This window comes from Capra hircus, chromosome 25 (assembly GCF_001704415.2).
Source record: "Capra hircus breed San Clemente chromosome 25, ASM170441v1, whole genome shotgun sequence".
In the NCBI taxonomy this organism is placed as follows: domain Eukaryota; kingdom Metazoa; phylum Chordata; class Mammalia; order Artiodactyla; family Bovidae; genus Capra; species Capra hircus.
This window is the reverse complement of record NC_030832.1, coordinates 18,796,162-18,812,170: the sequence shown is the minus strand read 5'-3', so window position 1 is coordinate 18,812,170 and position 16,009 is coordinate 18,796,162. Positions and strand designations below refer to the sequence as shown.

Below are 16,009 nucleotides of genomic sequence, written 5' to 3'. Positions count from 1 at the left end.
GGCAAAAACCGCCACAATATTGTAAAGTAATTAGCCTCCAATTAAATGAATTATTTTTTAAAATAAATAAAGATACTGAAGTCCAGACCCCATGCAGACTACTGAATGAAGGTGTGCATGCGCGACTCTTCTGCTTTAGTAAGTCTTAGAAACCTGTGCCTTCAGGTCCTCTTAGAATATAGATTGCAAAATGGCTGCATAGAACATAGGCTGGGGTTGCCAGATTTTGAAAAACAAAACAAAAAACATGGGCCCAATTTGAATTTCAGATAAACAATGAATAATTTTTAGTATATTCCAGGGCATCCTGTATTTTATCCAGCACCCTGACCATAAGTTAAATGTGGCCTACAGATGTGTTTGGGAAGTGAAAAAAATCTCACATAAGCTTAGATTTCTAACCTCTCTTGAAAAAATTAATATATTTGAGACTGAACAATAGCTACCTCCTCTGGATGAGAAATACATTCTCTCGTTTGTCAGTCTCCACAATTCCTTATTATTTTATTATGTCCAGCCAACATTCAGTTATTAACATTACCAGCTTGGTCCCAGATAGACTTTTGAGCCTCTAACCCCTAACTTGAAAGAACTGCAAAGCTTTAGAGCAAAGAGCTTTTGAATTTATAGTGTGTAGTAAAATGATTAACAATAAAAACTAATAGTGACTGAGAATGTGCTATTAGCAAAATTCCATACTAAACTTTCTAGATGCTTGACCCCATTCACGACCTAGGGACTGTGATTATTCCTGTTGTCCAGTTGTGGAAGTTGGGGTGGGGACTGTTTAATCAACTTGCTCCAAGTTATACAGTCAGTAAGAGGCAAAACTAGAATTTAGACCAGTCTGGCTGATCCTAACATTCTGTGCTCTTAAGAGCACAGAACAACTGCAACATTTCTCAAATTTGCCTGAAAATAAGAAATTGCCTGGGGTTCTTGTTAACATATTCTAAATGCCCTAGGAGGGAGGGGCCTGTGAAGCTGCATTTTAAGAGGAGCCTCTCTCCTCACCCCAAGCAATTCTTACAGTGAGAGAACTTTGGAAGTTTGTCCTTTATTAAGGTTGGAGAGATGCAAGTTCAGCCTTTTCTGACCACAGACAATTGGCACAGAAGGTCAAAGCCGATTTCAAACCCTTTCCTATACATTGTGCCTCTCTTTTATCTGAAATTATTCATTTCTAGAGCCATTCAGCCATCTAGCAGCTTAGAGGCAAGCCCTAAATAAACCAAACTTCCTAATGTCACCAGGTCACATTGGGCCTGTTTGTTCAGTTCATGTGTTTGTGTTGCTTTTCTAAACTCAAAAGTCTCATGGTTGAATTAGAATAATTATCATAAGTCTCACTCAGACTTGGGGGTTTTTCCGTAAGCCATAGGATCAAGTACTTTATTCCTATAGGGTCATTGTTATGAAGGAGGGTGAACTGACTCCATTTGAGGAGCTTGTCATTCCTCCTCTTAAAGCTCGCCAGGTATGTTATCTCCATCCCCGGGGCTTAGTCCTCTTTCCACTGCTCCTGTTTGCATGGCGTTTGACAAATCCTTCCTTATACAGCACTGAGATCTCTCTGGCTTTGGTTGACTCCTCCAGAGCCATGGGGAATACTCACCAACAATTTATTACAGTGAGTGTGATGTCATGGACCAAGAAGTGAGTGAAGGATGGATCAGTGCTGTATGAACAGGGTACTTTGGCAGCTGATGGGTGTGAGCAAGTGGGCACAGGTAGCCAACTGATTATGATCATTTTGTTGCTGGTTGGTTTGTTTACGGAAGAGATACTACTACTATTTGACCAGTGGAATCCGGAAAGACATGATTGCCCCTGAGGAGGACAAAGTGATGGTTCGGATTTCAAAGCTGATTTCAAACACGCTGCTGACAAGCCCCTTCCTGGAACCCCTGATGGCTGCCCTCGTGAAGGAGAAGGAAAATGACTATTACAGCAGCCTCATGAAAAGCATTGGTAAGGCTGTGCATAAATGGGGCAGGGTTCCTATGTGGAGGGCACCTTCTTTCCTTTCTCTGTCAGTTCTTCTCTCTGTTTTCTCAGAAAAATGCCAAAAACATTGTGTAACTTTTCATTCAGTTGCTCCCCCACACTACCACCATCACTCACGTCCATACCAGTACTTATCATACTTCAGTGTGCATCTGTGCAACCTAAGGATCTTATTAAAGAGCAGATTCTGATTCAGTAGAGTTTGGGAGGGCCCCACGATTCTTCACCTCCAACCAACTCCCAGGTGATGCAGGTGCTACTCACCCTGGGCACAGCATAAGTAGCAGGGGCCCATAGACATTTAAAATGTAGCTCAAGACCTCTTCCCTCAAGTATTTTGATCTCTGCAACCCTCAGTGATCACTCCGTCTTCTGCGTTCATAGCTCTTCTCGCTTCTACTTTCAACTCATACCATTTTGGAACTTCTCCTGTGCCATTCTCTATGGCCTTTAACACTGGCCTTGTCTTTCTCATGGGTCTCAGCTCCCTTATTAGACATGTACTGATATATCATCAGTCCTCACTCCCTTTCATGTTTAGCTGCATGTCTTGTGCACACAGTAGGTCATTGGGAAATATTTGATGATGGTGAGTAATGTGAAAAGTGAAAGTGAAAGTCTCTCAGTCATGTCCGACTCCTTTTAAATGAGGGGACATTTCCAGGTGTAAATGGACAGAAGCTTGTTTACCTTCTAAGTGTTGAAACTGAGAGCACAAAGTGCTCAAAGCCTCTGATTAATAACAAGTGTTTGCCCTCTTGGTTATAGTTGATTACATCCTCATGGACCCCATGGAGAGGAAAAGACTCTTCATTCAGAGCATCCCCCGGGCATTTCCTCAAAGGGTGATCCGGGCCCCTGTGCCCTGGCACAGTGTCTACAGGAATGCCAAGAAGTGGAACGAAGAGCACCTGCACACAGTGAACCCCATGATGCTCAGCCTGAAGCAGCTGTGGTTTTCGGAGTAAGAAGTGCCTCCTGTCCCTTTTTTCCCTCTCTTTATTGCTTCCACATGTAAGAGATCATCTTATGTGGGAGTAGCCTTGCCCTTGAAGTAAAATGACGGAAATCCTAGACCCAAGTTGCATATGGTAAGGGATGACTCTCTGTGCAGAGCTAGGTGGCCCTCCTTTGCGCCTCCACAGCACCCAGTGCCTGTGTATAGGCCCTGGAATATACTGGTTAAGAGCGCTCACATGGGGCCAGCTTGCTCGGGTCCACCTCTAACTCTGCTGCTTCATAAGTAACATCCTTACCTCTAAATTTGGGATAAGGCTTCCTACTTCATAGCGCTGGTAGGAGGGATAAATAATTTAGAGTACTTAGAACAATGCCTGATACAAGTATCCAGTAGGTGTTAATTAGACCTCCATTATGAGGTCTATAATACTGAATTATAATTGTACCTTTACTAGTTTGACTCTCTCTAGCCTATGAAATGTATGGGATGGGGGCTTGAGTCTTCTTATTTCTTTTCTTTTCCCAATTCTTTTTTTTTAATTTAAAAAAAGCATAGTTGAAGTATAGTTTAGTTGAAGTATAGTTAATTTACAATATGTTATATTATGTTAATTTTTTCTATACAGCAAAGTGATTGTATACATACATTCTTTTTCATGTTCTTTTCCATTATGGTTCATTACAGGATATTGACTATAGTTCCCTGGGCTATATAGGAGGACCTTGTTGTTTATCTATTCTGTATATACTAGTTTGTTGTTTTTCTACTGTATATATACTAGTCTGTATATACTAGTTAGTTTCCACTAACTCAAACTCCCATTCTGTTCCTCTCCTGTGCTCCCTCCCCCTTGGCAATCACAAGTCTCTGGTCTAGGTCTGTGAGTCTGTTGCTGTTTTATAGATAAGCTCCTTGTGTCATATTTTAGAATCCACATACAAGTGGTATTAGGTGGTATTTGTCTTTCTCTTTCTGACTTACATCATTTAGTATGATAATCTCTAGGTCCATCCATGTTGTTAAGGCATTATTTCATTCTTTTTTCTCTCTGAGTCGTATTTCATTGTGTATATGCACCACGTCTTCTTCACCATTCATCTCTCAGTGGGCATTTAGGTTATCTCCATGTCTCAGAGGTTGTAAATAAATGCTGCTATGAACAAAGGGGCTCTTGTTGCTGCTGCTTAGTCCTTCAGTCGTGTCCAACTCTGTGTGACCCCATGGATTATAGCCCACTAGATTCCTCTGTCTATGGGGATTCTCCAGGCAAGAATACTGGGGTGGGTTGCCATGCCCTTCTCCAGGGGATCTTCCAGACCCAGGAATCTAACCTAGGTCTTCCACACTGCAGGCAGATTCTTTACTATTTGAGCCACTAGGGAAGTCCTGGTACATATATATTTTCAAATTATAGTTTTTGTGTGAATATATGCCCAGGAGTGGGATTGCTGGATCATATAACAATGTATTTTTAGTTTTTTAAGCTAATTCTTTTATGTAACTCAGGGCCAGTGCAGAGTTGGCATACAATAGTCTCACTTATATTTATAGGTCACTAAATTGGCCACAGATATTGTAGAAGCTCAGAGGAGGCAGAAGTCACTTTTTCTCTTTCATTTTTCTAAATTAAGATGTTATTCACATACTTTAAGATTCACCCTCTTGAAGTGTGCAATACAGTAATTTTGAGTATACTCACACATTTATACAACTTTCCTGAAAATATTGGGAATGTTTTCATTATCCCCTAAAGAAACTCTGTAGTCATTAGTAGTTACCCCACTTCTCCCTTCCACTCAGCCCCTGGAAGAACATTAATCTGCTTCCTGTCTCCGTGGATTTACCTATTCTCAGTATTTTACATAAATGGAATCATACAATATGTGGCCTTTCGTGTCTGGCTGCATTAAGTTAGCAAGATTCTTGTTTTCAAGATTCATCCATATTGAAGCATTATCAGTACTTCATTTCTTTTTATGGCTGAATAATATTCCATTTTATTGTTATACACATTTTTTTATCCATTAATCAATTGCACTGGGAATAATAAAGACTGATTTTTTTTTTTTTTAATGAGCCCCTCAAGAATGAATGTGAATCCTGGTGGGAGAATGAGGCCACCAGAGTTCACCAAAAGGTCAGGTTAATGAAATGATGTGCTACTACCATATGGGTTTTTTATTAGAAAAATTGGAGGCAGATATGTGTGTGTGATTGTGATTGGTTAAACTTAATCAATAGCTCAAATATTTTGTTTGAGGAGGATCTATAGCTTTGTATGTGTTTCATCTTTGGGGAACCTTATTACTTGGATAACTTACTTGTTTTTCACTTTCTTAGTTTTATCTGTATTTTAAAAAGTAATTGTAGGTAGAGTCAACCTTGGATAGAGACCATCAATCATAAGAAATAAGCACATTCCTTTCTTTGAATTCAGTTTTCTAAGGCATTAGAGGTGCTAGTCCGGACATGAGAAAAAAGTAGTTTTCCAATGAGGCAGAAGTATGTAACAATAATTTATAGAAATTGTATAGATAGAGTAGGCTCTGAAACTAACCAGCCTAGGTTCTCATTCTTGCTCTGTCCCTGATGAACTGTGTGATTTGGGCAAGTTAATCTCTCTGGACCCTTATTTCTTTATATGCAAAATGGGATTGTTGAGTGAAGTGCTTAGAATAGTGCTTGGCATACAGTAGTTGTTCAATAAGTTCTGCTTTAAGTAGAAGCATGTTTATGGCCTCAAAAAATAAATTAACATAGAAATTAACAAGAAAGTTAGCCACAAGGCTGATAAAATTGCCAGAAGTTCAGGGCCAAGAGAATGTACACATGAATTTAATTTGATCACATAAAGAAAATGACAAATTATTATTATCTTTTACTATAAGAAGAATTCTTATCACTTGCTCTTTTCCTAATCTATTCCTTCTTCTTTATATTTATTTTTAATTGATTGCTTTACAATATTGGTTTGACTTCTGTCATACGTCAACATGAATTAACCATGGGTGTACATATGTCCCCTCCCTCTTCAATCTCTCTTCTACCTCTTTCCATTTTCCACCCCTCTAGGTTATTACAGAGCCCCAGTTTGAGTTCCCTGAGTCATACAGCAAATTTCCATTGGCTGTCTATTTACATATGTTAGAGTATATGTTCAGGCTTCTCTGGTGACTCAGACAGTAAAGAATCCACCTGCAGTGCAGGAGACCTGGATTCAATCCTTGGGTCTGGAAGATCCCCTGGAGGAGGGCATGGCAACCTACTCCAGTACAACTGCCTGGAAAATCCCCATGGATGGACAGAGGAACCTGGCAGGCTGCACTCCATAGGGTCACACAGAGTCACACACAACTGAAGGGACTCCATAGCAGCAGCAGCAGGGTATATGCTTCCATGCTACTCTCTCCATTCATCTCACCCTCTCCTTCCTCTTCCCCACCCTGTCCGTAAGTCTGTTCTCCATATCTGCACCTCCATTCAGTTCAGTTCAGTTCAGTCGCTCAGTCGTGTCCAACTCTTTTTCTGTTCTGCAAATAGGTTCATCATCACCATCTTTCTAGTTTCCATATATATATGTTAATAGACAATATTTGTTTTTTTTCCTGACTTACTTCACTCTGTATAATAGGCTCTAGGTTCATCCACCTCATTAGAACTGACTCAAATGTGTTCCTTTTATGGCTGAGTAGTATTCCATTATATGTACCACAGCTTCTTTATCCATTCATCTGTCAATGGACATCTAGGTTGCCTCCATGTCCTAGCTATTGTAAATAAAGCTGCAGTGAACAGACCTTACAGTGGGCTCTGTAATAACCCAGAGGGGTAGGAAGGCGCAGGAGGTGGGAGGGAGATTCAAGAGGGAGGGGACATATGTACACCTATGGTTAATTCATGTTGACATATGGCAGAAATCAAACCAATATTGTAAAGCAATCAATGAAAAATAAATAAATATAAAGAAGAAGGAATAGATTAGAAAAAAGGCAAGTGATAAAGAATCGTTTTTATAGTAAAAGCTATACATTTAATAATTTGTAATTTTCTTGATATGAGCAAATTAAATTCATGTCTACATCCTCTTGAAATACATGTGTCTTTTTCAGTTTTGCTTTCTTCAGGGTATTTACCTAGAAGTGGTATTTCTGGGTTGTATAGTGGTTTTATTCCTTGTTTTTTAAGGAATCTCCACACTCTCTTCCATACTGGCTGTATAAATTGACTGTGCAATATAAACCAAAATCATTTAGGTTTTTGTCAGCTGAACCAAAAAATTAGCAATGAGAAAGATTTGTTAAGGAAATGCTATAGAGAATTGTTCTTATGTGACCTGTAATATTTAGGTTTAAACATGTTAAGAGGTCACCTAATGATCAGTGAAGGGAAGCGTTTAAGGGCCAGAATGAGGGTCATGGTCTGAACAAAGAATAGATTTTTTGGGCCAGTGTGGGAAGTTTATTACGGTTGAACTAAAGATGAGTGACATAATTATCAGATGATGACCAGGGGATATCAAACATATATGGAGAGTGAGGTTCCTCGAGTTCTGTCCTCCCCAGCAGTGCTTTGTGACTGGTCAGACAAGATGAAGTCTAAGTTCATCACCTCCATCAAAAAAGAATAGAAATGTAGGCTGTAGGATTTTAGGAGTATGCGGGAAAGTGCCTAGTGGGTCATTACAGTGGATGTTGAAAATGAGAAGTGAGAACTGGGGCAAGCTAAGAAAGTGAGCAGAGATCTGGTTGGGGAAGTTGTAGGCACTGATGGTTTCAAAGAGTGATTAATAAACAAATGAATAGGTGTCAGGCAGAGAAATGCTGGCCCTGTGAGCTTAAAAAAAAAAAAAAAAGGCCTTGGGGAGTGTGGTAAAGGGCAGCACCTCCATTAACCTGAGAGAAATAGGAGAAAAAAAGATCATCAGAGAGGGCAGGAAGAGATCCAAGTGTTCATTTAACAAATATTTACTGAGTTCCTGCACTGTGTAAGGCAATGTCCCAGGAATGCTGTGGGTGTCTTGGTGAGTCTGCCAGCTGTCAGAGGCAAGTCTATAGGGTTTTTGGGTCCAGAACAAAGTGGTCCTCCAATTTGTCTTGCATAGCTCACCAAGGGGCCACACTGAGGACTGCATACAACCCACTTGATCATGAAGGTGATGCTTTGCTTGCCCTGTCCTCTTGTGTCTTCACCTGTCTTATCCTGTATTGGAAAGAGCTTTGACTTGTCATATCCTAGTTTCCAGTCAGCCAAATGCCAAGTCAGTGTCAAAATCCCACTACCCAGAGAAGGACACATAGGAAGGCTCAGTAACAGCTCCTGAGTTTCTCTACTCCTTGCAAGAGTTCTTGTGGACTATCCACTCCCTCCTCTGACTCTCAGATTTTTCATATATAATTAGTTTTAATCTGTTTAAATCTCCTCTCACTGGAAAATGAAAATATATTTCCTCTGAATCCGTCATACAAAGTTTTTTATTAAGCATCTTCTTGGCTTAGGATGTTTTGCCCTCTCTTTTCGCAGATTTAGAGACCTCAGGTTTGTTCGAACAGCAGAATTACTGGCGGGAAAATTACCTCTGCAGCCTCATGAATATCAGGAGGTTATTCAGAAACACTGCATGGAAGCACGCCAAATCCTTCTCAACAAGTCAGTATCTGGCCTCAGAATGGCTCTGGGTCACAGTGTCATAAAAATCAAAAGTTCTCTGAAGTGAAAGCTGGTCTCCAGCCTGGGGGGTAACACAGATTTTGCTGACTTCTCTCTGATACCTCCCCTCCACGTTTCCATCCCTGAGAGCCTCTGTGCCTCCTCACATACACTGCTCTTTGACCCTCACTCCTAGTCTTCCTTTGCCCTTTTGAAGCTTCCTCATTACCATTGCTTGTTTAGCACTTCCATTCTCTCCCTCTGAAATCCTTTAGGCCTTGCTGGGTTACACACACAGTGGTAGTTGCTCAGTCGTGTCCAACTTTTTGCTACCCTGTGTACAGTCGCCCGCCAGGCTTCTCTGTCCATGTGATTTTCCAGGCAAGAATATTGGAGTGGGTTGCCATTTCCTCCTCCAGGAGATCTTCCCAACCCAGAGATTGAACCTGGGTCTCCTGCATTACCATCTGAGCCATCAGGGAAGGATAATGCATCTGAATGACTTGTATTCAGGCGGCCCAGATAGACACCTGTAAATTTCCAGGGATGGGAGTTTTCAGTCACTTAATTCTTTTTTCCTTTGCAAATGCGTACAGGACTGTGTCCAGAGCCAGAGAAATTCCCTTATGTGAAATGATAGTGATAATATCTACTAAGCGGTTTTTATTATCAGAGAAAATATTTATGCAATAGCTGGCATATAGTAGCTCTTAAATATAATTATTACCTCTACAACTATGACTATTACCAGTACCTCCCTGATTGTTAGAGTAATACTTTTCTAGCAGTCAGAAAAAAGACCTGATAAGATGCAAATGCCAGTAGTTCCTGTTGGGAATTAGAAATTGGGGGAATAGGATGAAAGGGAAAATGAGGCATCCATTTCTTCTTTTGGTTTTCTAATTTCTCCTCTCCACTTCTGAGCAGCCACCACCACACTGGAGTTTCTCCTCCCAAGTTTTGTTCCTTTTCTTCTTTTTCTTTTCCCCTCTAAAGTTTCAGTCAGAAAACAGACATCTGCCAGGGAGAGAAATTGGATAGAACATTTCAGCTCCTTATGCCCTTTTACCCCAATCTCTGAATATAATAATCTATAGACACCTTCATCTTTCAGCAGGATTGTCCACTGGGTCTTGCTAAATGGGAACACAGTCTCTCAATACAAATCTTATTCCTTACTTCCCCAGAAAGTGGTGATGGCAGGTGAAGTGGCCAGGGATATGAGAGTACCAACTTGCGGAGCTGCTTAGTGGGAAAGGAGCAATCTGCCTTGTGGTGGAGAATTGGGAGTGGCTGAGAGGACATCTTGGAACTTGGAAGGGATTCTCAGTCAGATGCCCTGCTTTCTTTACAGATGGATCCCCACCTGTGCCCAGCTATTTGTCTCCCGGAAGGAGCAGTGGATCCATTTTGCTCCCAAGAGTGACTATGACTCCTCTCGTAACATTGAAGAATATTTTGCTTCCGTTGCATCTTTCATGTCCCTCCAGCTCAGGGAGTTGGTCATTAACTCTCTTAAGGACCTTGTTTCCTTCTTCATGATACACAAGGTATGTAGGGGATCAGCAGTGGACTCTTTGGAGTGGAATCAAGACTCAGTATTTAATCATGTAAGGTCCTCAGCTGTAAGCTAGGCCAAAAAGTAAAATTCTTGACTTGAACACATATGTGGTGATTATTAGTTTATAAAAATGATTTATTTAAGTACGTGGCAAGTTTTCCCAAGATAATTACCTACTTCTATATAGTAAAAATCTATAGAACTAGAGAAATTAATTTAAAGAAAGAGTGAATAAAATGAAACGTCTGCCTCCTACTGTAGAGGAGTGGTCACTTTTTCATCCTCTCTGTTTAAAAAAAAAGGAATTGAAAAGGGTTTGTTATCAATCTTTTGGCTTGCTGTCTAGGAAGTGTTGTGCATGTTCATTGCAGATACTGGCTTTTATTCTTTGGTTTTGGAATGGATACCTCTAAAAACAAAAGACTTCATTGACCTAATTAATAACTTCTGTCATGACACTACTTAAGTGAAGTCTAGATAAAAACTAAAGCACTAAGACAAAAATTAAAACGCTGATGGTTTTCAAAGCATCATAGACTCCCTTAAATTTAGATAACGTGGGAAATCAAGGAAGATTTTTTTGTATTTTATATGATGTGCCGTTTTAATTTAAGAAGAGTGATAAAATTTAAAATTGCCTGGTTAGAAAGGTTAAGTTCTAAGCATTTTGCCAAATAAAGTAAAAATGAACAGTTGACCTTTTATTCAAAAAGTATAAACCAGTGCTGTCAAATTTAGACTGCACTGTTAGCATTCTACTGTGGACTAATCTATACATACCATTGCAATCATCTTTTTGGCTAAGCAGAAGAAGAGACTCAAACTCAACCAAGTTTCATTCTAAAATTCCAAACAAAGGGAAAACTAAAATTTGCATATATCTTAAAGAAAGAAATGTATGGATATTTGATACATCGTAGACATTCACCTAATACTTATCAATAATCCTTAGACAGATCTAGAATTTCTAGATTCTAAATTGAATCTTTAGAATCAATTATTTGAGCAAATACTTTATAACTGCCTCATGCCAATTTTATTAGGCACTATGCCTTTTATGAAAGGTATCTTGTGTTACTAGCCTGTGTTAGGAATTAGAAATGTCTCCACATCAGTTCTTTAGCAGCTGAGCTACAGCTTCCCTGGTAGCTCAGCTGGTAAAGAATCTGCCTCCAATGCAGGAGACCCCAGTTCGACTCCTGGGTCAGGAAGCTCCCCTGAAGAAAGAATAGGCTACCCACTCCAGTATTCTGGCCTGGAGAATTCCATGAACTGTATAGTCCATGGGATCACATTGCTGAGAGACTTGCACTTCACTCAACTTCCATATCAGTATTTTTACTGCAGAAAGGTTGACATTTTGAGTGTCTAAAATATATGCTAATTAGCAACTCCATGTGGGATGTACAGATAAACTCTTATACTTTTGGATTCAGTCAACAAATTTTTATTGAGCCCTTGTGCATGTGTGCTAAGTCACTTCAGTTGTGTTTGACTCTTTGTGACCCTGCAGACTGTAGCCTGCCAGGTTCCTCTATCCATGGGATTCTCCAGGCAAGAATACTGGAGTCGGTTGCCATTTCCTCCTCCAGGGGATCTTCCCAACCTAGGGATCAAACCTGTGTCTGTTATGTCTCCTGCATTGACAGGCAGGTTCTTTACCCCTTGTGCCACCTGCTCTTATGATGTATTATATGCTATCTTGGATATTTTGGAGTACGTAGATGGTTCACACACAGATCCTGTTCATGTAAATCTCATGAGAGAAAGATAAAATACCACACGGAAGTGGAAATAAGGAATGTCAGAGGTAGAAGATTATTTCTTGGTGGGGAACACGGAGGCTTCCCAAAGGAGGAGATTTTTGTCAGAATTTTAACAGATGGGGAGGATTTGGAAATACTGATAAAATAATTTCCAAGCAATGTAAACATACTTTGAAGAAGAGGGAGAGGGTGAACTCAAGTGGGCTAAGCCATACTTAGCCCTTATTTTAAATATGAACAGGGCATGGTACCTTTCATTTCCTTTTCTGGTACTCATGTAGTGCTATGAACAGGTAAAAGTCACTCCTTTGATTCTAAAAGGTTCCATATTGTAATAATCACCATATCTTATGTCTCCTGAAGGATGGAAATTATTTTGAGGAGCCCTACCAAGAAATGGAGTTCTTTATACCTCAGCTGATTATGATCAAGCTTGAAGTCAATGAGCCAATTATTGTCTTTAATCCATCTTTTGATGACTGCTGGGAATTAATACATAACTCTTTCTTGGAAATTATTAAGAACTCTAAAGGGATTCCCAAGGTATAGTACTCAATTATTTGTTTGTATTTGTATTCACATATTGAATAAAACATGTTTAAATGGCTGCTTGTGCAAAGTAGGGTTTTACTATGGGAGATATAGCCTGAGTACACCCTGTTGTCACCCCAAAAGAGAATTTGGGCCTTAAAGAAATTTCCATGTATCCCATTAACAAAGACACTGAGATCTACTTTGTGAGCAAGCAGAGTTACCTGCATGATGCCAATGTCAAAAGGGCAGATGTGTCCCAAGCCATATCTATCTTGGATTAATAATTCATGATGAATCAGTTGCTATGCACTTTGCCAAGAATTATCATAAGACTATGTATCTCATTTAGTTCTTGAAGCTCCATATGTTTGTTTATTAGTTTGTCTCGGGGAGAGATTAAACCTTCCCTTCCTGGCCTAGGGAACTTAGAAAAGGAAACCTTTTTCCAAGTTTCCTTTCCAGGGTGACTTTACTAATCAGATTTCAGTTATTAGCAGACTTTTAGAACTGGACAGGATCACCCACGTGAGTGGGACTCTTCTGCATCCCATCTTCTGTCTCCTTCTGGATGGTTGATGTGGTGAGATGTGCAGCCCCACACAGGGAAGGGACTTGTGAGATGTTTCTACCCAGCTCATCTCTGCCTCCCATTTTCCCTCCCTCCCCATGTATGATGCTCAGGTACCCTTAAGCATGCTTCTCTTTGCAGTCCTGTACTTAGAGGGTTCTAAGATCTCATGATTAGAGTTGGAGTTTTTAAGAAAGCATGTGAAGCTGCATGTTCCAGCTGGTTTCACCAGAGAACTCTAAATTGAGGGTTTTAACCCAGCCGAGTCAGAGTAACAGGAAAACTGGATGTGCAGAGAGGGAAGAAGTGTGGGCAGCTCTCCTACAATCAATATCCCTAGGAAGGAAATGAAAGAGAAGACCCTGTAATTTGGAAGGATAAGTGTGGGGCTTGGAGACAGATAAAGTATACACCACTCAAGTTCCCCTTCACTACTGTTGATCAGCAATGTTTACAAGCAGCTGGGTTGGGAGAGCCCAGGGCTTATGTGGCTGGTAGTAGATTTAGTGAATTGTAATGCCAAGAAGACACAGTCATAGGTCACAGTTTGTACCAGGTTTGAAAGCCAGACCCAAGTAAATGCTGATGACTCTTCTAGACTAAGAAAAAGCAGCCCAGGATCTGAGTTCTCCGTCTAAAGATGCCCAGGGCACAGTCTCCCTCCCTGAACCCCTCATACTGTATTGTCTGTGATCTGGCTAGTGACATTTTAAAAGAATAACCCTTCAGATTGAATATCTAAGAAGAATACCTGAGAGCAGCAACAAGTGGACAGTACCCTATCTCCTCTCAGTCCTGCCTTATATATAAACATGAATTTTAAAAGTTAGAAAAAATATCAGCATGAGATGTTTGAAAACTGTACTCAAGGTGCAAAAGAAAAGTGTATTTGTGAGAAAGTTACTAAAGAAACAGCAGTAAATATTAGAAAATATTTGTTGTAGCCAAAAGTTGAGAAAAATATGAATCTGTAATACTGATTGAAATGAAAAGAGGCATAAATAAAAGGAAGCTGGATGAGATAAGGGAAGGATTTTATAAAATTGCAATAATTAGAATTTAAAACAGTACTAGCAGTTAATGCATTACTTTCACAATTGTGAAATAAGATTGCTTGGGTCAGTCTCTCCTCATGGAAGAATTTTCTAACTCAAAGTGCCAGAGAAATGCCAAAGTTGGAGAAGTATACAAGAGAAAATACTGAAGGTGATGACAAAACGGAGAAGTCTGGGATCAGAGAGCCAGGGAGATAAGCAGATAGTAACAATGATTACCTTATGGCAGAAAGTGAAGAGGAGCTAAAAAGCCTCTTGATGAAAGTGAAAGAGGAGAGCGAAAAAGTTGGCTTAAAGCTCAACTTTCAGAAAACGAAGATCATGGCATCTGGTCCCATCACTTCATGGGAAATAGATGGGGAAACAGTAGAAACAGTGTCAGACTTTATTTTGGGGGGCTCCAAAATCACTGCAGATGGTGACTGCAGCCAGGAAATTAAAAGACGCTTACTCCTTGGAAGAAAAGTTATGACCAACCTAGATAGTATATTCAAAAGCAGAGACATTACTTTGCCAAGTAAGGTCCGTCTAGTCAAGGCTATGGTTTTTCCAGTAGTCATGTATGGATGTGAGAGTTGGACTGTGAAGAAGGCTGAGCGCCAAAGAATTGATGCTTTTGAACTGTGGTGTTGGATAAGACTCTTGAGAGTCCCTTGGACTGCAAGGAGATCCAACCAGTCCATTCTGAAGGAGATCAACCCTGGGATTTCTTTGGAAGGAATGATGCTAAAGCTGAAGCTCCAGTACTTTGGCCACCTCATGCAAAGAGGTGACTCATTGGAAAAGACCCTGATGCTGGGAGGGATTGGGGGCAGGAGGAGAAGGGGACGACCGAGGATGAGATGGCTGGATGGCATCACTGATTCGATGGACATGAGTCTGAGTGAACTCCAGGAGATGGTGATGGACAGGGAGGCCTGGTGTGCTGCGATTCATGGGGTCACCAAGAGTCGGACACGACTGAGCGACTGAACTGAACTGAACAATGATTACCTGTAAAGAGCACTGTTCTTGGCTCAGTTTTATAGACTGCTCTTCAGGGTATAAGAGAGCCAGCCACTGTTTTAAAGGTGTGTTTTTTTAATCAAAGTATAATTGATTTACAATGTTTCACGTTTACAGTAAAATGATTCAGTTATACATATAATGGCATCCCATTCCAGTACTCTTGCCTGGAAAATCCCATGGACGGAGGAGCCTGGTAGGCTACAGTCCATGGGGTTGCTGAGAGTTGGACACGACTGAGAGACTTCACTTTCACTTTTCACTTTCATGCTTTGGAGAAGGAAATGGCAGCCCACTCCAGTGTTCTTGCCTGGAGAATCCCAGGGACTGGGGAGCCTGGTGGGCTGCCATCTATGGGGTCGCACAGTCGGACACAACTGAAGTGACTTAGCAGCAGCAGCATCATACATATACATGTATATATATTATTGTTGTTCAGTTGCTAAGTTGTGTCCAACTTATATACATATGCTTTTTCAGATTCTTTTTTATTATAGGATATTACAAGATATTGAATATAATTTCCTGTGCTAAACTGTGCTCTTTGTTGTTTATCTATTTTATATACAGTAGTGTATATCACTGGGAAAGACCCTGATGCTGGGAGGGATTGGGGTCAGGAGGAGAAGGGAACGACAGAGGATGAGATGGCTGGATGGCATCACTGACTTGATGCACATGGGTTTGGGTGAACTCCAGGAGTTGGTGATGGACAGGGTGGCCTGGCATGCTGCGATTCATGGGGTCGCAAAGAGTCGGACACGACTGAGCGACTGAACTGAATTGAGTGTATATCTGTTAATCCCAAATTTCAAATTTATCCCTCCATCTCCTTTCCCCTTTGATAACCATAGGTTTGTTTTCTATGTCTGTGAGTCTGTCTCTGTTTTGTAAATAAGTTCACTT

General features: G+C 40.5%; 1 protein-coding gene across 1 annotated transcript in view; it reads left to right on the top strand.

Moving 5' to 3' along the window:
- DNAH3 (dynein axonemal heavy chain 3) overlaps nt 1–16,009 on the top strand; it is a 236,259-nt gene that overhangs the window by 11,772 nt on the left and 208,478 nt on the right. The window contains 5 exon segments of the mRNA XM_005697585.3: nt 1,782–1,971; nt 2,776–2,971; nt 8,489–8,614; nt 9,969–10,164; nt 12,305–12,489. Of these exon segments, the coding sequence (XP_005697642.1) occupies nt 1,782–1,971; nt 2,776–2,971; nt 8,489–8,614; nt 9,969–10,164; nt 12,305–12,489 (893 nt within the window).